At 54.4% G+C, this 20,363-nt stretch overlaps 2 protein-coding genes across 42 annotated transcripts in view; both read right to left on the reverse strand.

The window, feature by feature from the left end:
* Window positions 1–2,673: 2,673 nt before the first annotated feature.
* On the reverse strand, window positions 2,674–5,508 carry LOC102084355 (cytochrome b-c1 complex subunit 10). The gene is made up of 3 exons (XM_065041984.1): window positions 5,306–5,508; window positions 4,254–4,388; window positions 2,674–2,913 (listed from the first exon to the last, which is right to left on the reverse strand). Exons 1-2 carry the CDS (start codon window positions 5,485–5,487, stop codon window positions 4,268–4,270), a joined length of 303 nt encoding a protein of 100 aa, XP_064898056.1. The 5' UTR covers window positions 5,488–5,508; the 3' UTR covers window positions 2,674–2,913; window positions 4,254–4,267.
* Window positions 5,509–6,181: 673 nt separating this feature from the next.
* The window catches only part of TCF3 (transcription factor 3), a 72,910-nt gene continuing 58,728 nt past the window's right edge, over window positions 6,182–20,363 (reverse strand). For 12 of the 41 annotated variants that reach the window (XM_065042003.1, XM_065041986.1, XM_065041987.1 and 9 more), the window contains 5 exons: window positions 19,536–19,659; window positions 18,479–18,644; window positions 17,335–17,573; window positions 13,849–13,993; window positions 6,182–13,135 (listed from right to left, as the gene is read on the reverse strand). In XM_065042003.1, the coding sequence (XP_064898075.1) occupies window positions 13,851–13,993; window positions 17,335–17,573; window positions 18,479–18,644; window positions 19,536–19,659 (672 nt within the window). In that variant the 3' untranslated portion in view covers window positions 6,182–13,135; window positions 13,849–13,850. Of the gene's footprint in view, window positions 13,136–13,848; window positions 13,994–14,496; window positions 14,724–17,334; window positions 17,574–18,478; window positions 18,645–19,535; window positions 19,660–20,363 lie in introns of all 41 variants that reach the window. The other 29 variants (XM_065041998.1, XM_065042016.1, XM_065042017.1 and 26 more) reach the window with 12 other exon arrangements.

The following is a 20,363-nucleotide window of genomic DNA, read 5'->3' on the forward strand; positions in this document are numbered from 1 at the left end:
GTGCAGCTTCCTCCTCTGGAGATATTAGAAAACCCACCACCCCAAAGCCTGGGTGCATTACCCTGCAATTGGCTCTGCGTACCCTGGGCTGATCTCCAGAGGCCACTTCCAATCCCAACCATTCGGCAATTAAAACTTGCCATGGAGAAGAGACAGTGTGAAGAGGAAGTGATGAAAAGGTTTTCAGGAAAAAACCAACCTGGGCGGCCAAGTCACCCGCTGTGGTTCCCCCAGGGCAGCGGCGTCACCTCCTGCGGCTGTTCAACCTCTGCTGGAAATCCTCTACTGGAAAACCATCGCAAAATCACCCCCGTGTTGAGGAGGCACAATCCAGCACCCCTATTTTGGCGCTACGCACCAAAAGACACGAAGCTCCACCGGGCAGCCTGCTTCTGAAGCAAGTCACAGTAATTCACTTTCCTCTAACAAACAAATGACACAGTAGGCTTGTGTTAAGGATTTTGCTCGGACCAGCAGACCTGAGCAATCACCATCAGATTCCAAAGCAGCAGCACCCACGGGAGCCCACCCAGATCTGTTGAGATCAAAATAAACTAAAAGATTATGAAAAAAAACCCCACACAAAACCCGACCAACCACCAAAATACGAGTGCAGCTCCGGCCACCGCTCAGTTCTGCCACCAAACTTACTCTATTTGAGCTTCCAGTGCTTCCTCCAGCCCACATCTGTGCAACAAGCTGTCGGTACTTTTACTTACGTTTTTCATGTTTTTGCTCATTTGTTTCAGACTCCCTTGTCTGGAAGCAGCAGGGAGCACAAGACACGAGAGGAAACGGGCGCACGGCGTGTAAGTTTTCCGGACTCAGGTAGAAGTTGAAAAAAAATTCAAAGAACCAGATGTGCCAGTAAGCGCCGGGTTGCATTTGCTTTGTACAGGAAGATTTTTACATGTAAGATATATGACAGTGGGGATTTTGTCTTTAATCTAGTCAATACGGAGCTTTCCGTTGCCCTGAAGACGCTCCATCTCTTTAGGGAGTGGTTTTGGTTTTGTTCGTTTGTGTTTAACATCGTCTCCTTCTGGGCTCACACTTATGAAATATCTTGCTCTGTTATCGCTGTTATTTCCTGTGAGCTGGAACATACAGATCAGAAAAGTTTTAATTGCCAGTATTGATCAAAACCACGTTATTTTTCATAAGTGCACTTTCTGCAAACACCTTACAACCCCGCCAAAATCCTACTACCCCAACCAAAAACTTGCAGTGAAATACAAGTTCTTGATTAGAAATAATTGCACAAAGGGAAACTGAGGCATGGAGCGATGCAGTTTGCTCCGATTTAGCGCAGCAAACAGGGAAACCAGCAGCAGAACCAGCTGGGGCGACGCTGCAGTGCCGTGCGCCCGACGGCTGCGCTTGGAGAGAGACGTGGAGCGAGTGGAAGCCACGAGGAGCGCGGTGAAAATCAGCAGCGGCTGTCTGCAAAATGTCCTGCGAGGAAAGAATGGCGGTTATTTAGTCTCGAAAAAATATCCGAGATCTCTTAATAACCTTCAGTTATGCAAAAGGGAAAGAATTACTGAGCAGGAGGGGAGAGAATTTCTTTTTTATAAACAGGTAAACTGAGAAGTTAAGCACAGAAAAGGTCTACGTGAAATCTTAATGGCATTTTTTAAGACTAAATTGGAAAAGCTGGGGAGTGGATCCAGCTGCAGGGTGGGAATGGAGAAGGTTGACACTTAAAACTCCAGGGAACCTCAAACTCAGGCTGACAGGAGTTGGAAAATCAGTTTCCACTGACAGCCGGTGCAGCAACAGCTTGAAGGGAAGACGTTTCCAAGGACTGCATGAAGTGTTTGGGTAGAAACCCTCTCTTGAGCCCACGGGAGAAGATGCCTGCGTTCCTTCGGGAATACTGCCAAGGTGCAGAGGATGAGGCATTTGCAGATGCTGCCACCAGCTGAAAGCGTATTCAGCTGCCAGAGCCCATGTTGTACCACAAATCAGCCACGGAAACAAGCAATGGGACATTCTGACAGAAAAAAACTCTCCAATTTTAGCCCTGAAGTCAAAAGCTTTCTGCCAAACATCCCAGCGCCAGCAGGGGAGCTTATTTCAGAGCAGAACTGGTCCAGGAGATGAGGACAGAAGCGGCCAGCACAAGCTGCCCACAGCAGAGCGACAGCGCCGAGGTGGCCGCACAACAACGCTCCGTCCCGCCTCCACTCAACCTTTCACGACAAAAACGAAGATCCCAGCATGGCCAAACCTTTGAGGAGGCAGGCGGGAATCCAGACAACCCTCCTTTTTGAAATCACATCATAAACCCAGCGCTGGAGGCGCTTTTTGATTTCTGCAGCTCCAAAGCCCCGTGAGCTTGGCCACACCCTCTCCAGGTTTTTCCTCTGTCAGGTCATTATCTTTTAACTAATCTGTTCATATAATGGATGTGACATTGGGTTAGCACACCCTGAAAAATAATTAAGTGTTAGAAAGAGGCACTGCTCAAACACAGAGTCCTGGCAGCTACCAGCTGATGCCCGGGAAGCCAACACGCAGCAGGACTTCCACAGCACACACATGTGAACAAGCTGACAACAGAACCCAAGCCAGGAGTCTGGCCTAAAGACTGGACTAAGATGGTAACGCAAAAAAAAAAACAAACACCAAAACAAACCAAACAAAGCACAACAAAACAACACCAAAAACTGTCATTCTCTTTGTTTATTTGGTATATCAGGTTTATAAATTATTCCCACGAGGACAAGATCTGCTGCGAAGGCGATCAGAAGACGAGTACCAGGCAGGCTGGTCACTGAAGTCAAATGTTTTCCCAAACTTGTTCATGTTCACCTGCCACAGAATCTGTCCTGGGCGTTGCAAGGTCACCTCAAAGCAGGGGCTCAGCGGACGGACGGCTCCAAAACACGCTATCCAGCCATAAACTTCCTACAATAAACGCAAAGCAGTTATTCAGCAGCACTTCCCGCAACGTGCTACAGATTTCAGAATCCTCAGCTATCCAGGCACGAAATTTCTGGTTACAGAAGCAAATGAGGCACAGAACACAGACGTGTGCCTGGAGTCTCTCTGGGAGGAATCAAAAGCCACCACAGAAACATCCTCTTTCTTCCCACAGAGAAATATGGTCTTTCAAGATGATTTATGCACAACGACACATCAAAGCTCTCACTCCAAAACCCAAAACATACGCTGTGGTCTCAGGAAAGCATTTACATCCCTGCTACCGGCTAAGACGTTTTTAAGTAAAAAAAATAATCCATGGCCAGGTAACTTAATTGGCTTTTCCACTGACTTGTCCAAAAGCATCTACGGCCAGCCGCCGACTTTCATGAAAAGCGTCTTTCATCCCTCGGTTACACCAAGAATCTGTGTGGTACATATACTGAAAACAGGGAAGGGACAGCAAATCATTCCAACTGCAACAAGCACCGCTGGAAAAAGTGACTTACAAAAGTACAAACAATTCACTCTGCGACTTCAAGACTCTCCGATCTCCCTATGAAATACCGTGTAGCGTGAAGGCAAGTATCTCACTTTCATTTAACAACGTTTAAATGTAACTGTTATTCTGACTGGAAGAAATGATTGAGATTTATGCAGTTTCCTCTGGACCTTCTGTCAGCATCCTTTAGTGCAATGAAAAAATAACAAAGTTCTAAGCCTGCCTACTACACAAACACACATTTAGAAGCCTAAGAGAAGGTCTTGTCTAATTGCTGCTCTGCGTTGATGGACGGTCAGTCTTAGAGGAGATTCCGAGCAGCACATTTCATACGCTACTAAAGAAAAAATACAACATTGAGAGAGCCAATTTGACAGTGAATTTGTGATAAGCAGTAACCACCTCCAAACATTCAACTTATTTTAATAACAGTTACAAGGAACAGAAAGGAGTGTGAATTGCCTTGCAACAAAACTAGTCACCAGCTCGTCGTCATTCTCCCTCGGAGCAGATGTAAAAAGATCTGTCAAACGTTCCAAATTACCACAAAACACTTGATTGGACTTCTCAGGAACCACATTACACTGTGAAAAATCCACTGCTTGCAAAATAATCTCTTGAAAAACATACTCTCATTGATGTTTCATCCTCCGGGCACTCTGTGAAGTACTGTATTTAAAAAATAATAATAATTTTTAAAAGCCCTAAAGGATCAAATGGAGCAGTTCTGTTTCGGACCAACAATATGACTGTGCCCCAGACTGACCAGACACACCAACACAACACCACTGCTTAAGCCAAGACATGCACAAACAAAACTTACCAAGAGAGGAAAGCTTAGTCTTCAGTTTTATACTTGCCACCGATGTAGGGAACATATTGAAGCACCAGCTTCCAGTCTGTGACCCATATTACACCAACACCTGCTACACCACCCCACGTACTGAGGGTGGGAATCCTAAAGAGAAGACACACACACATGCAGGTAAACGTTAACCAGGGGAGGCTGAGGTTGGATTTAGGAACAATTTCTTCCCGAAAAGGGCTGTGGGGCATTGAACAGGCTGCCCAGGGCAGTGCTGGAGTCACCAGCCCTGGAGGGCTGGACAGACGGACGTGAGGTTCTCAGGACATGGGGCTGGGACAGGGTGGGTTAATGGGTGGACCCAATGGTCTTAAAGGTCTTTTCCAACCAAAAGGATTCTATAATTCTCCACAACAAAAGGTCTGGCAAACACCCATCACTAAAATACCTGGGAAAGTAATTTCAGTTGAGAAAAATGCTTGGCAGAAATCTTGAAAGAAACACACATTCATAGATAACTCTTAGTCCCCAGGGCAGCCAAGATATTTTACAGGAAAGCACAGACATTCTTTTTATTCAAAAATAATGCTACCAAGTTCAGAAAAGCTGTGGTTACTTGTTGAGCTACTCCACTGCTATCGCCCACCAGCTACTTCATACTGTCACACAGCCCTGCACTCTGGCACCCGCTGGTACTGCCACACGCATTTACAGCTCTGCAACACCTTGAAAACGGTCACAACAGCCCGGAGGCGAAACCGCCGCCAAGCAAACACCCCGTTAGTCCCCAAACCCGCCCCTCAGCGCCTCGAACCCGGCCCGAGCCCACGCGGAGCGGCGGAACCAACCCGGAGGAAACGGCAAGGGCCCGGGAAGCCCCTCAGGCGCGCGGCGGGGGCTGCGGCCCGCCCCGGTGTCCGCGTGAGGAGACCGGGACAGGCCGCGCGCCTCCCGCTGCGAACCGCAGGAGCAGCGGCGTCCCGCCCCGTCCCGCCCCGCCCCGCCCCGCCCAGCCAGGGAACGCCGAGCGGGAGCCCCGGGCCGAGCGGGAGCCCCGCGCAGGGCCTCACCAGTTCTGGAGCAGCTGGACGTAACGCGGCCCCACCAGCTTGCTCAGCATCCCGCCCCGCTCAAAGTCACCCCCAGTGCGCAGGTGCGGGCCGCAGGGGCCTTTGCGACCCTGCAGCGCTTCCACGCATGCGCACTGTGCGGAGCTGCCCTCGGCAGTGCCTGAGTCAAGAGGCGTTGACATGGCAACACCCCTCCCATGGTCATGGTCGTACGTGGCCCCGCGCGCTCCCCGGTCCCGCCCGAGTGGGCACAGGATCCCTGAGGGGATCACCGAATCACAGACGGCTTGGGTTGCAGGACCCCCCCGCTCCCCAGTGCCCCCCCCGCTCCCCAGTGCCCCCCGCCATGACAGGGACATCTTCACCAGCTCAGGGTGCTCAGAGCCCCATCCAGCCTGGCCTGGGGTGTCTCAGGGATGGTTCATCTACCCCCTCTCTGGCCAACCTGGGCCAGGCTCTCACCACCCTCAGGACAACAATTCCTTCCTCATGTCCAGCCTGAATCTCCCTCCTTTAGTTTAAACCATCACCCCTTGTCCTGTCACAACAGGTTCTGCTCGAAAGTCTGTCCCCATCTTTCTCATCGGCTCCTTTAAAGTGCGGAAAGTTCGCCACAAGGTCTCCCTGAAAACGTCCACCAGCGAACACCCATGGAACGCCCGCGGAACGCCCGCGGACACCCGCAGCGCCTGAGCTCCGGCTGCGCGCGGGCACAGCAAGCGGCCGTGCCCGAAAACCCATCTGGTCCTGTCTTCTCCTTCAGTCGTTTGTTTGTTGGTTTGTTTGGGTTTTTTTGGTACAAGGTAAAGCTTTTATTACCACTTCCCATTCATGGGTATACAACATCTGAAAGACATATATGGGGGAAAAAAGTAATATTGTTATAAAAAGTCACATTTATTGCTACATTACTGTTATATACAGGACAGTTCTCAAAATCTACTTTAAAAAAGTTAGGATTATTTAAAAATTCCAAATAATCCAGCCAGCTGTTTTGACACTTGTATAAAATTATTTAAAAAAATGAAAACAATTCATATCTTGAGGCACTCAGAAACACAATTTCATCCCCCAATTGTGATTCATTTCAAAGAACAACGCATTTCCCACCCCCAAATACTTTATTTTTTCTTTTTTCTTTTTTCTTTTTTTTTTTTTTTCTGTGGGTTAGACATATATATATATATTTACTATATATATAGTTCAAAACTATAATGTGTATCTGATTTAAGAACAAGGATTTCAGCCACTTAGGTACATCTGGATTTACAGGTAGGCAGCATAAACATCAAAAGCAAGGACTTTTTTTGTTTTTAAAGGCCAAAAGCCAATAAAACAACCCAAAACTTTCTACAGGGTTAAAAATAAACAACTTCCGCAGGCATCTCCCATCTGCTCCCCCCCGCCCCCGCCCCTTCTACAAAAATGTAGAGAAAGAGAAACCCAGCAACGCTTCGCTTGCCCCGCGAGCTGGAGCCTCCACAGAGCCCGGGTCACCTGCTGCGGCCCGCGGGCGCCAGCCTGCGTGCGGGGCCGCCCCTGCTCCGCATCACCAGGCGCCTTTCTCCTCTCCCAGCAAAGCAGCCCCCCCGGCGGAGGCACAGCTCCTGCCATTCCCACGAGGCCCTAAACTACACATTTTGCTCAAAAACTGGTGGTTTTCAAGTGAATTGGGAGGATGTGACACCAGAAGAGCGACCCATGGTGTCCCCGGGCCCCCAGGGACACTGGGTACAGGGATGCTCTTCGGGTACCTGTGACAGCACATTTTGGCGCACAAACCCCTTTGCTCTCCTGTACTGGTGCCCACAGCTGCACCAAGATTCAACAGGGCGCGACTTTTATTCCCTCCCAACGTGGTGGGTGCTTGGCTGGGCCGGGGGGGTCCGGCAAGAGCTGAGGAGTGAGGGGCTCCAACAGCAGAGGAACCGAAACACCAGCACGGAGACCCCTGGCAGCTGGGGCACGAGATGGACACGCAAGTTTTGGCAGAGAGGACACTGGCGACCTGCACTGTTCTAACCAGAGAGCTCCTCCTTGCTCGAGTCCCACAGGCGAAGGCGCTGCAGCTGCCAGGGCTCCAAAACGGGTGAATCAGCCTCAAAACTTCCACGGAGAGCACCGGGTCCCCCCATCCATGCGCCAAGGGCTGTGGGACCAACCTCCTAAATCAGCTGGTGACACGGTCCTGCCCCGCCGCGAGGAAACCTGCGGATGAAGGAAAACAGCTCGGGGTGCTGGCTGGAGGGATCTGGGGTGCGCGGGAGGAGGGAAAGAACACTTTCAGGCTTGAGGTGGTTGAGGGAAGACCAGCCAAGGCGAGCCTGAGGCTCAGGGCAGAGCCGAGCAGCAGCAAGGTGGGACACGATGTCCCTGTTCAGGGGTACCGCAAGATGGGGCGAGATAAAGTACGCCAGCAGCAAGCTGCCCAGCATCGGCAGAAGGCACGGGGGGGTGAAGGGTGTGCGGAGGAGCCCCAGGACCAGGCCTTGTCCCTCCAACTCAATGCTCAGCTCCTGCAGCGCCAGTTGAAAGGATGTTCCTGCCTTCTCAGCCCTCGTCTACCCCCTCAGCTCCAGGGCACAGGTCTTGAAATGCTTTTGGAGCCGCGAGAAATGAAGCTGGACCCAGAGAGCAGCAGGAGGAAGAAGAACTTGGCAGCCGTGGACAAGAGCACAGAGAACGGGCTGGGATCTGGAGAGTCCCGGGGAGAGGGAGGGGGTTGCATAGGATTTCACAGGGCAAAGACCTTGTAGGAGGGAAAAGAGGTCTTGCTATTGCTGGTGATGAGCAGGAACGGGGCCTTCCAGTGGCCACAGCTTGCTCCGGGTGAGCCAGCACAGCACCACAGGGGCTGGGGGCTTGTCCTGGCCCCAGCTTTGCTTCACTCTCTCATTCTCAGCTGCTCTCTAAAACCCCAGGCCAGGGCCTTGCTGGAAGTGGAGCTGGCACAGGATCACCAGCACAGCACACAAACAGGACCATGGGCACTGATGCTGGCCACATCCCCAAGGGAGCAAAGCTCAGGGACGTCAGGGACGGGGGGTCCAAAAGCCTCTTTCTCAAGTCTGAATTGCCCGAAGGCTCTGCTGGCTCCAGCAGGCACACGTGTGAGAGCGAAGGACCTTTGAGAGCGTCTTCCGCACTGAACCTGAAATCGCCGACTCTGGGGAAACCCCAGACTGATTCTGTCCTTCCTGTTCAATTGCTACAGAGCAGCAAGCGCAAAACCTCTAGGAACCCGTCTCGCCACCGACCCACGGGCCAGGGGACAAAGCCGTTCACTGAAGTCACAGCTGGGGAGGTTTCACATCACATTTCTGCATTTCTCTGGTGGAGAGGGCAAAAACCCCAACTGCAAAGCAGCCAGAGCCCTGAGGCACACGGAAGGGGCAGCAAGCTGTCCCGCCGAAGGGGGCTGACACGACCCTCTCCCCACGGACAGATGTGGATTTAGCGGTTCCCAGCTAACTCGACTGCCCCGATTCCTGCAAACCACCTGCCCCGGCTCGCAGGGTGGAGGTCCGTGCAGGCCGGAGGGGCACAGACTGGGATCCAGACGTCCCCAGCCCTGTCTCTCTCACCAACTTCCCTCTCTGTAAGAGCCGGGGGGCAGAGAGCCCAAGGAGATGCTGGCAAAGAGCCGAAGCTGAACTCCAGCCAGGTTTGGCTGGCGGGCCGCAGGCAGGGGAGCGGCTGCCAAACCTGGGGGCTCGCGGGAATTCTGCTCCCTGGGGTCCGAGTGGGCAGGCTGCCACTACCTCCCGCCGCTACCATGAGACCATCAAGTCTCTGGGAGGCCGCAGCTGTTTTGCTCTGGGGTGAAAAACAGGTGAAAAGGGAGAAAGAACAAAAAAAATCTGCAATTTTATACTGTTAATAACCTGGATTCCAGCCACTCACCGGCGCCTGGCAGCACAGGGGCTGGGATGTGCAGAGGCTGCTTGAGGGGGGAAACAGAGTAAGTCCCTTGGGCAAGGGACCTGAGGACAGCATCCCCACCATGCAACAAGTGTCCCATGGACCCCACTTCTGCTGTTCGACTGTGATGTGTCTCAGCTACTGCGCCCTGGACAGAAAAAACCCAGAAAACGCACATGGGGAAAGCGGCTTCTCCCGATTCTGCCTGATCAAGGACCTTTGAGGGGGCCCTGTGACCCCCAGCAATGAGGGACACACAGCCAGGAGAACCTGCTCATGCAGGGCTGAGAGAAGGAGCAGAAAACCACACGCCCTACAGTACATCTCCCACCCAGGACAGCTCTCTGTACGGGACCGCCGGCGCCAGCGGCACACAGAGAAGCAAATTTGGGGAGAAAAAGGATCTAGAGCTGAATGCCAGCAGCACTGTGGGCTGGAGAGTGCACAGACCCCATCCCTCTCTACCCACGACACTTAGAGACCAGAGTTTCATTGCAACAGGCTGATATTTCAAGGCTGACCGGGTGGTATTCTGGGCACAGCACCTGGCAGCGCTCATTCTCAGAAGAGCCACCTTCCCTGGCAGGCTGCAGGCATCACGTTCGTGCTGAGCCAAAACACTGGGTGACCCCAAAGCTTTTCTTCCTTGCTCCTGAAGAGCACGATGGAATGTGAAACACCCTGAGCCATCCAGGCAGCTCCAGGGCACAGCACCATCAGCCCCCAACACGTTTCCTGCTGGAGGAACCAAGATCTCCAACAGTGGCAACAGGGGTATGTGCTCAAGGACCAACATTCAAGCCTTGCCAAGGAAGTTCCCTGGTTTTCTGTCAAGAAAACAGCATCTAAACCGCCTAAACGCAGATAAAAAGCCCCATCTCTCTCGCAGTGTTTGGTGTTTTCGGGATGATGGGGAAAGCTCTGTCCCACCATGACTTGGAGGGGACGAAGGACTTCAGCAAAATATTGAATAAATCACAAATCTTCTCCAGTTTCAAATTTGCCAAGTGTCTGGATTTTTCTTTACTACAATATCTTTTTTCTTTAAATCCCGCTGTACACGACTACCACCTCAAATTCTTGTTGCAAAACTAAAGTGTTGGGGAAGCACTTTCTCATTTTTTTGTACCGTTTCACACTTGCCAGGGCTGGGACATTGCTCCATCCCTCCCCGGTCCTGGGGTGGTGACACTGAACCCGCAGAAAACCCCAAGCAGCGAGTGCCCTCCCACCCCAGCACCATCCTGAGGATGGGACAGAGATGCTGGTGGGATGGAACAGCCTCTCCCAGCCAGTGAGTCCCCAGATCCCACCTCAAACCACGAACTGGGGTTTTCCAAGCGTCTGGACCTAGCCGATGGGGTACGGAGGGACACTGAGCCCTTCCTGTGCATTTTACCACCCTCAGACTGAAACTCCAGTGTCTGAAGCACAAGAAGATGCCTGAGGAAGACAAGGACCTGCCCCATGGGGACACAGCTGTCACACGCGGAGGAAAACCTCATCCATCTCATGCTGCTGGGTGCTTAAGCAGGCAGAAGAACTCAAGGGAGGGAAGAGCATCATAACGTGACGAGCTAATTAGGCTGAAACTCCTGTTGACACAGGTGAGAAGAACATGTGTCCCGGGGTTGCAGGAACCTGGAACTGCTGTGGTCTCCGGTCTCACCCTGCAGAAGCACTGGTGGGAGCAGGGAAAGCCTGAAGCACCCCAAAGCCCCAGAGCTCGGCTGGACCTTGGCGAGTCCTGTGGCAGCGCCGGGGCTGCGGGGACAGATGGTCCCGTCTGTTCCCACACTTGTGAGCGGTTCCTTCTTGAGGTGCTACAGGGGCTGAGCCCGTGGGACTCGGGTGCAGGTGGGAGATGAGCAAAGTCCTGAGCATTTCCAGCGGCTTTGCTGGAGGACGAAGCGCAGCTATGAGCGCAGAGGAAGTTATGCCAAAGCCTGGGGCTGCTGGAAGTGCCACAGGACCTAACCCTATTCCAGCCGCTCCCCTTCCCGGTGCCAAAGCAATGCAGCTGCCTCAGGAGCACAGGCCAAAGAAGCAGAGGGTAGAGATGGACCCCACTGCTGGGCTCCTACAATACTCAATGTCCCCTCGACCCCCTCTGGCCACCAGCAGCCCCTGAGCCGTCCTGCCTGACACGACTCCGCCGGGCAGCTCCGGGCAGCAGCCACCCCACCCCGAGCACGTCACAGACACTGAGCTGGGATTTACCATCTCCCGGGGAGCGGCCTCGCCTGCCTGCAGAGCTGGGAAAGAACCGGGCACAAAATGTTTCAGAAAGGGAAGAAACAAGAACACATTTCCCGGCGGACTCTTTTCCATTGCCAACTCCAGAACGGCAGCGGCAGCTCAGCACCACCGAGCAGCTATTTGTTTGCTCCCTCACCTCGTGGCTAGGCTGTTGGGGACTTTCCTCCCGCTGAGCTGCTCTGGAGTGACATTGGGAAGCCCTTAGGGTGAAGGCCTTGATGGCCCAGCTTGGCTGCTGGAGCAGGACAGGCACTGGCTGCTCCCCTCCTTTCCAGCACCCACATGCAGGTGACAGTGGCCACTCTGTGTCCCCATGGCGAGCCAGATGGCGATGCCGAGCTGCATTTGCCTCCAAGGATGCTATGGGGATAAGGCAGTGGGCGAAGGTGCGGTGTGAAACCATCCCTCTCTTCCATGGTGCAGGGAGAAGCTGTGAGGAGCACAGGATCCTGCTGATGCTCGGCAATTGCTGAGTGCTGGAGCGAGCGCACGGGCTGGGGAGCTGCTCCGCGTTCTGCTGCCACCTTGGGCTCTGCTGCCTGTCACCACTGTCCGTGGGTCCATCTGCTGCAACGTTGCTGTGTGTCCTGCCTCAGCCTTGTCCCTGTCCTCCGCCTTTGTTCCATCCGTCTTTGTTCAGCGCTGCCTCTGCCAGCGGGCGTTTGCTCAGACATGTGGGCAAGAGGCGTTTTCCTGCACCCTGGGCTTTCCTCTTGCATCCGTGGTGCTTCTTTGGTGATCCTGAAAGCGCCTCGGTCCCTCGATTCTCTTCCACCCCCTTGTCCTCCCCATCCTGACGCCCTGGGACAACCGTGGGACGTCTCCTCCTCTGGCAGGACCGCGTTCCCCAGGATTCTCAGAGGAAAGCAAATCCTGCAGTGCCCTGACGGAGCTCGGTCACCTCCCAGGAGCAGCACTGAGGGACACAGCTGTGACTCGCTTTGCTGTTCAACTTCCTTTTCCCGTATCAGAAGTGGCCAAAGCAAAGAGATGGTGAATTCAGCATGAGTTTGGTTTGTTTTTGTAATGGAGGGTACAAGCCAGGCGAGGAAGAACATTCCCTCACTGCAGTTACATTCGCTTTTAGTGGCTTTCAGAGCCGAATCTGAGAATTCCTCTCTTTATATCCAGTCTCTCTTAATACAATTTTAATATTCTGGTTGATCCTAAAGATGCAACGTTAACTATAGAAACAGCAGCAGAAAAGCGTGGGGTACAAGACATTTTTTTATACAAAAAAAATTTCTTTTTGTTGCTTACAAAACATATGCAAAAGAAGCTAAAAAAACCAAAAGGCATTGCTATTTGTTCTACATAAAAAATCTCATAACTAATGTTCTTTTTTTTAAAAAAAGAAATATCAAGCTTAGGCACAATTTTGCTGCTGGCTGCTTGTGAACAAGCCAAGAGAACACGCCACCCTCTCCTAACTGAGTGATATGTATTGACTGTTCCGCACTTTATACTTAAGGCAATATTTTGTTTTCGTTTTGTTTTTGACAAAGTGTTTTTTTCCACCCCTTACGTCAGGCCGGGATCCGTCCATGTGTGTCAGTATTAGCAGTACTTAAGTTTATGGTTCGAGAAGGCTGCAGGTCACACCAGGGGTTTTCTTCCTACAGATCTCTGTATCCAGAGGAACAAAAAGATCTAGAAGTAATAACAAAAAAAAAAGCCTGAAGTGAGAGAAACGCAAATGAGAACAGAACCCTGTTCCTAGCGCAGGAGGAGCACGAGTCTCGCTGCCGCAGTCTCGTCTCTGCAGAAAACAGCCCCGAGAGCTCCGCGTGAAGCCCAGACAAGAGCTCGCGATTCTGCCAAGACGTCGGCTTTACCTTGCTTTAAATTTTTCACGGCAGCCCCAGGCACCCGCTGGCGCAGGGACACTGGGGACAACGGCCCCTGCCCGTGCCCCGGGCGCATCCCCGCAGCGCTTGGTCCAAATGGCGCAGCTGCTCCTGGCCAAGCACGAGGATTTGGGGTTCCTCTAAAAATCGGGAGAGCCCAGGAAAGCTTGCACTTGCCACGGCCTCACCCAGGGAATTTCACCGTTCGTGTCGTTTTTGGCCTGTCTGGGGGCTGCCCGTTCCCTCCCACAGGGCCACCAGGCAAAGTTGCTGCCCATTTCCAGTCACCAACTGGGGCAGGATGGGGAGGCGCAGAGCAGAGCTGAGCTCACACAGGGTGGTGAGAGCCCTGGAACCTCCGTCCCAGAGACAGGGCTGCCCAGGGACGAGCAAACAGCGCACGCGTGGAAGTCATTCAATAAGGCTGGTGCCAAACGAGCTGGTGCCGAAGCAGAGCCATGTGCATCAGCTGGGACCTGCAGCCGGGTGCCGGGACCGCAGGCCGTGGGACGGTACCTTTACATGTGTCCAACAGGGTTGTGACCATCTCCCAGACCGGGATGTGAAGCTGAAAGCGTCATCTGGGGATCTCCCGCCACTCCGGACACTTTCTCCTCTTCCCGACGCTTCAAGCAGGCGGCTTTAGGGTTCAGATTGCGCTCTAGGCCAAAAAACAGCAAGGAAGTGATGTTGGTGTGGGCAACAGCGTCACGCAGCAGCCAAGAGAGAGAGCGAGGACAGAGTCCCAGGACAGACAGACGGACCATGCGAGGGAACAGCCTCAGTGAAGCAACTCGTTACAGTGGCTGCGGTAACTTGGTGGGACCCCCTGCTCGAGCAAAACCCCGCGCCTGGCTGGGCCAATTCAAACATGCGCTGGCTCAGAGCAAACCCCGAGAGCCTAAGCCGGCTCTCAGAGCTGAGGACTGAGTTTCCAAAGCTGCTTAAGGGGATCCAGGTGCCCAATTCTCATTAAGCGTTGAGGAAAAATGGACAGAGAGGCCCCGAATCCACCCCTAGGCCGGGGCTTTGGAAAGCGTGGAGCACCCGGGGTGCCATGGCGATGCCGACACGCACCCTCGCACGAAAGCAGGAGTCACGCTGGAGATGCACACACACAGCGATGTAGGGGGAGGGAAATGCACCTGCCAGCTGGTACCATACCTCGTACTTGCTGCTCCAGGCCCAGAATGACCTGCACCGCTTGCTGTAGGATGATCAGTTTGGTCTGTGCTTTGTCCGTTTTTAAGTGCATCTGACACATGCGTCCCAGTTCTTTAAAGGCCTCGTTAATGTCCCGCACACGCACCCTTTCCCTGGCGTTATTGGCCATTCTCCTCTCCCGGTCCCTCAGATCTTTGTCCTCCAGTGACAAGGCCTCGTCTGTACTGCTGGGTTCACAGCACCATAGGGGTTAGTCAGGGGGGCGGTAGCGACTGGGGGGACTGTACGTTGCCGTGCTGGAAGTGCTGCTGGCGTCCTCTGGAAACGGCTCAAACAGCCTCATTTTGCAAAGCCAATTTGTCTTGGGTGGTTCTCCCAAACCCCAGGAAGGTGCTGCCAGCGCGGGGCCAGAGGGCCTGCTGGGGCGAGAGCGCATTTGGTCATCGCCATCGATACCTTCTCCCCCCTTGGCAAAATTTCGCCTTCCTGCTCATTTTTGGCTGCAAACAAAAAGGTCAAAGTGGGGGTCTCAGCCAAAAACTCTGGCTTTGTGCCCCAAGGAAAGACTTTTTGGCAGAAAGCAAATCCCTCTTTTTAAGATTTCTTTCAAAAACGCCATCTGCAGCAAAATCCTCCCAGGGAAGGTGTTTTGGGCAGCCTGGCCCAGGAGCCACGTGCCCCCAGCTGCTGCTGCGGGTCGGTCTCGGATGCAGACACTGAATCCAAGTCTTTCGACACAGCCAAAATCACACTGTAAAGGGGCGATTTTGCAGCCATGGTCAGAAGCTTTGGGAGCAGCTTTGGCAGCACCCTGGGGGTGCTGAACAGGCAGAGCTGGGGAGAAGGCCGAGTCATGCTGGCAGCACCTTGAACCGTGGTCTTGCCCGCAGCCCATCCCCTCCAAACCCCCAATTTTCTGTGTAGACGATCTTTTCCCCCAGAGCAAAAATTCTTGCAAGAAAGACACCTATCTGAGGAGGATCCCTGGGTGAGAGCCGGCACTGGGACAGACTGTGGCCTTCAGCTCCAGGGGACACACGTGGGGACAAATCTTCACTGAATAGGGGCTGTGGAGTCAGAGCTGTGCGGGGGGTCTGAGACCCCCCCAGATGCTGGCCAGCCACATGCAGGGGTAGTGAGGGCTCCCCAGGCAATGTCTGCCGCTGTCCCTGACTCATCCTCTCCCCACTGCCTCGTCCCTTTCCGTGTCCCCTCCTGCCTGCCACGGTGTCCCAGTCAGCACTGCCACCTTCTCCCCAGCCCGTCACAGGGGACACAAACCCACCCGTGGCACAACCCGGCTCATTCCTCTGGTTCCTGTCGGCAGGGACATGGCTCCGGGAGCGCCTCGTACGGTACATGTGGGACCCTCCGGTGATAAGGACACATGGTGCCTTGGCTGTCTTGTGCCTCGCTCACAGGGGACACTGACCTGCCTGCTGCCCCTCCTAACACCCCTAATCTTCTCCTTCCCTGCGGATGGCAGTGAGAAGATCCTCGGCTGGGCACGCAATGGCCCCAGTCCTGCTGCTGGAGGGGACATGGGGGTTGGCTTCTGTCCTGCGAAACAGCCTGAAGGCCAAGCCCCCAAGAAGAGACACCTTGCCTGCCTGCGCTAAGGCCCGCCAACAGCAGCACAGGACCGGGCACACGGCCCTGGCCGCGTTCTGGAAGGCTTTAAAAAGGGACAAGCGTGGGAGACCAAAGTGAACACGGTGCCAACTCTGTCTAAGCCCCCGTCGGCCCTCAGCTCCTGCCTCCAGCCGTGAGCAGCAAGTACAAGGTAGAGAGTGGGACCACCGAGAGGTCACGGCTGGGGACTGTCTGTAGGAGATTGGAAAGAACAGAACTGAAAAATAAAAAACTCAAAATAAAAAAAAAAATAAAAATAAAAAGGAAGGGGAAATTAAAAAAGAGACAGGAAAAAATATACATGTTATGAAAGGCAAAAAATTACAAACTGAAGAGAGGCACAAAGGACTCCAACACCAATGCAACAGCAGAGGCCAGCAGAGAGGAGCAGAGCCAGGCACAAACCACCGATGTGTTACAACAGCCTCTGCAGAGAGAAAGGGGTTAACCTGTGGCAGAGTCAGCCAGGAGCACATGCACTGCAGGGCGGGGGACCAGCGGAGCCCCTGCCGCCCCACGCAGCGGGACAGCACGCCCCACGCAGCGGGACAGCACGCGGCACACGTGTCTGAGACAGGAGCGAGCGGAGCCTGCGCACGCCTGCCCGCAGCTCCGGGCTCTGTGAGGGACGCTCCAGTGCTCCCGGCTTCAACTGGAGACCAGTCCGGAGCAGCAGTGAGGGCTGCCCAGCACTGGGCTCGGCGCCTCCATCCCCTTGTGCAGCTCCAGCCACCCCCAGGGGTTTGCCAGCTGCCCCCAAAACTGGGGCTGCAGCGGTGGGGACAGGAGCACTGAGCGCACGGGGCACTGCTCATGTCAGATCTGGACCCACGCTGAGAGATTTACTGGGGTTTTGTTTCTTTTTGCTTTCATTTTGCGGGTCAAGCGGCTGAGCGGAACACCTGGCTGCAGGAAAGAGAGGACGGCGCAGGTGTCCCCTTGGGGACCAGCATGCAGCACACGCGGTGGCAGTGGGGGACAAAAGAGAGAACAACAGGGATGCAAAAGAGGGAAAAAAAAAAAAAAAAAAGAAAAAACAAAAGAAAATAAAAAAATAAAAGGACAATCAACAGCCTTGGGAACCCAAGGCCACAGGGGAGAGAGACAGTGCGAGGCACCACAGCACGTGTCACAGGAGACAGACAGACAGACAGCCCCGTGCCGATCAGATACGTAAAATATCACCACTCCGGGACCCTCACTGACCTCTAACTTGTTGCTCCAGGTTCAGTATGACTGATACGGCCTGGTGTAGGATTAGCAGTTTGGTCTGCGGTTTTTCGCTGTTTAGGTGGAGTTGGCACATGCGTCCGAGCTCTTTAAAGGCCTCGTTGATGTCACGGACCCGCAGGCGCTCACGGGCATTATTGGCGACCCTCCTTTCTCTCTCTCTCTCGGCTTTTTGCTCTGGGGGAAGAAGATCGTCCTCCTCATCCTCATCTTGACTAATAGTTTAAAATAAGAACGAGACAGGGACATTCCTCGCGTGCACTCTCAGCACCAGTCAACTCACAGAAAAGAAACACAGGTCGAGGCACCGAGATGCCAAACCCCACGCATGTAACCACGTGTCCCGGCCGGCCCGGTGCCCTGCGGTCAGGCACAGGGACACATGGCGACTTTGGACGGAAGTCATTAAGGCTCTTCTTCTGCCTCTTTTTTTTTTTTTTGGTTTGGTTTGGTTTTAAACAACAGAGAAGCAAATCACAATGCGATTAAGGCCTGAGCTGGTTTCTGGGAGGTTGCAGGGTGGCCCGGAGAAGGGCTGGGGGCCAGCACTGGTGTCCCAAGGTGGCATTTTGAGATGACACAGCCCTCTGCCGTCAGGGCAGGAGGTGGCTGCGGTCTGGCCGCAGTGGGGCAGGCGCTGCCCCTCCGGACACACCACCCCGGCAAGGTCTCCAAGCCCACGGCGAGGTCTCAGACAAGGCAGCGCGCTGGATGGGCTTTACTGATCTGCTGCCACATCCCTGGCTGAATGTGACACAGGATACGGGAACCTGACGTGGACAGCGAGGACGACGTAGAGCAGGGAGGAGGTTCAAACTTCTCCCTGCCCCTGAGCACTCGTCCTTCCCACACACGGGCACAAACAACAGTTTGAGCGACCCCACAGGCAGGTGCAGCTTGTGTGGCCAAGGTGTAAAGCTTCTGCTTTAGAAGCAGAACGAAGCCCAGAGGCCAAGGGGACAGGAGCCAACAGGGACCGTTCCCTGGTATGGCCCAAGGTGGACGCGGGGAACAGCGGCAGAGCAGGCTGTGCGAGGCCAGACCAGGCTCTGTGGTACGTCACCACGGCCGTACCCCAGCCCAAACGCCCCCAGCCTGGTAACAAAGCAAAGGGAGAGACCTGTTCAAAGAGCACCTTGTTCTGTTCCGGGAGGGTTTCAGCTCCTTCTTCTCCTCTTCTGAGTTATCTGCCACCGACGTGTTCTCTTCGTCTTCCTTCTCTTCCCTCTTTATTTCGCTGTTTCCCGAGGAGATGTTGCTTCGCCCTAGTCCCCCCGACAAACCTGCTGAGGAAACAGAACCACACACGGAGGTTGGAGGGGCCAGACCTGCATGGGGGTCCCCAGGCCCTGTTCCTGCTGCACAGCATCGTCAGAGCATCCAGAACTCATCCTGCAACCGCAGCTGCAGCAAGAGGAGCCACAGAAAGGATCCGAGGCTGGAGCAGCTCTGCTGGGGACAGGCTGAGAGAGCTGGGCTGTTCAGCTGAGAAGAGAAGCTCCGGGGAGACCTTAGCGCGGCCTTTCCGGGCTTAAAAGGGGCCCAAAAGAAAGATGGGGACAGACTTTTGAGCAGAACCTGTTGTGACAGGACAAGGGGTGATGGTTTAAACTAAAGGAGGGAGATTCAGGCTGGACATGAGGCAGGAATTGTTGTCCTGAGGGTGGTGAGAGCCTGGCCCAGGTTGGCCAGAGAGGTGGTGGATGAACCATCCCTGGAGACATCCCAGGCCAGGCTGGACGGGGCTCTGAGCACCCTGAGCTGGTGACGATGTCCCTGTCATGGCGGGGGGGCACTGGGGAGCAGGGGAGGTCCCTGCAACCCAAACCATCCTGTGATTCAATGATTCTATAAGGGACACTGGAAGGGCACCAGCTCTGCCCAGCCACCACTCCCCATTCTTGTCCCCCCACCTCCCAGACCCTCCAGAATCAGAGCCCACCTCCCCCCAGCAGACTTGGGCCCAGGGACATCGTGCACCCAAAACTGGCAGGAAGGATGAGAACATACAGGTCAAACCTCTGCAAAAAGCTCAATGCAGACGCTGCCCTGTGGCTGCTGCAAGGAAGCAGTAGCCTTGCAAGAGCACCCACCTCCCCCCAGCTGCTCCTGGACCTGCGGGGTGATCCCAACCACGCCCCCAGCAAGGGAATCTCAAGCGTGCAGAGCTGCCTTACCGCTGAACGTGTCCTGCTGCCTGCTGAGGTCAGGGAGCGTGCTGGGCTGTGACGGAAGGGTGACGTGGTTGTGGAGCATGCTGGGGTTGCTGGACAGCCCGTCTTCAGCGTGACCTCCTCCCACCTACAGCAACACAAGCAGAGTGAGCCCTGAGAGGGGGAAGTGTTATGGCTAGTGGGTCTGGGTGGTGTCATGCCCGCCGAGCACGGCCACAGGGCTCCGCAGACCAGACTGGGGTGGCAGCCACGTGCACGCCTCGCATGGTGCCACCTCTTTGGGCACCAACATGCAGGAGGGAACAGCCAACCCGCTCCAGCACCAGCTCTGCTCTGGGGACAGCAGTGGGAACACCTTGGAAAGCAGCTCCATGCCCTGCGCATCGGTAGGACAAGCAGAAAGCCCTGTCAGTGCTGTCACTCCCCACCATGGTGCAAGGCTGCCACAGTGGAGAGAACACCCTGCCTGGGCTGCACGTGTGCCGTCTCCATCAAGCACTAATGTTTCTGCTACTTCCCCAGTGCCACCAGAGCAAGGGACGTCCCAGCAGCGTGAACGTCACCCCAAAGGGCCTGGACACAAAGGGCAAGGATCAAGCAGCCTCTCTGTGCCTGCGCCCCTGAGGCTGCACCCAGGGACCGGCAGGACCGAGCCAGCTGCGCTGCAAACACCTGCGTGTCTGCAGCCAGCAGCAGTTTGCAACAGAGGACACGATTCATCGCTTCGCAGCAGAGTTTGGGGAGCTCAGAAGGGAAGCAGAGCTGGTTCTCCAGAGAAACCAGAGCCCAGTTCTGCCAAAAATGTGCTCCTGGGGTCACCAGCCTCTGGAT

This window comes from Columba livia, chromosome 27 (assembly GCF_036013475.1).
Source record: "Columba livia isolate bColLiv1 breed racing homer chromosome 27, bColLiv1.pat.W.v2, whole genome shotgun sequence".
Taxonomy (NCBI): Eukaryota; Metazoa; Chordata; class Aves; order Columbiformes; family Columbidae; genus Columba; species Columba livia.

What these genes read in the sequence shown, in the direction of transcription:
- LOC102084355 (XM_065041984.1), bottom strand. Translation starts at nt 5,487, where the DNA reads ATGTCAACGCCTCTTGACTCAGGCACTGCCGAGGGCAGCTCCGCACAG. An exon ending in GTCCAGCTGCTCCAGAACTG is followed by an intron (nt 4,389 to 5,305) that starts GTGAGGCCCTGC and finishes TCTTCTCTTTAG; the next exon opens with GATTCCCACCCTCAGTACGT.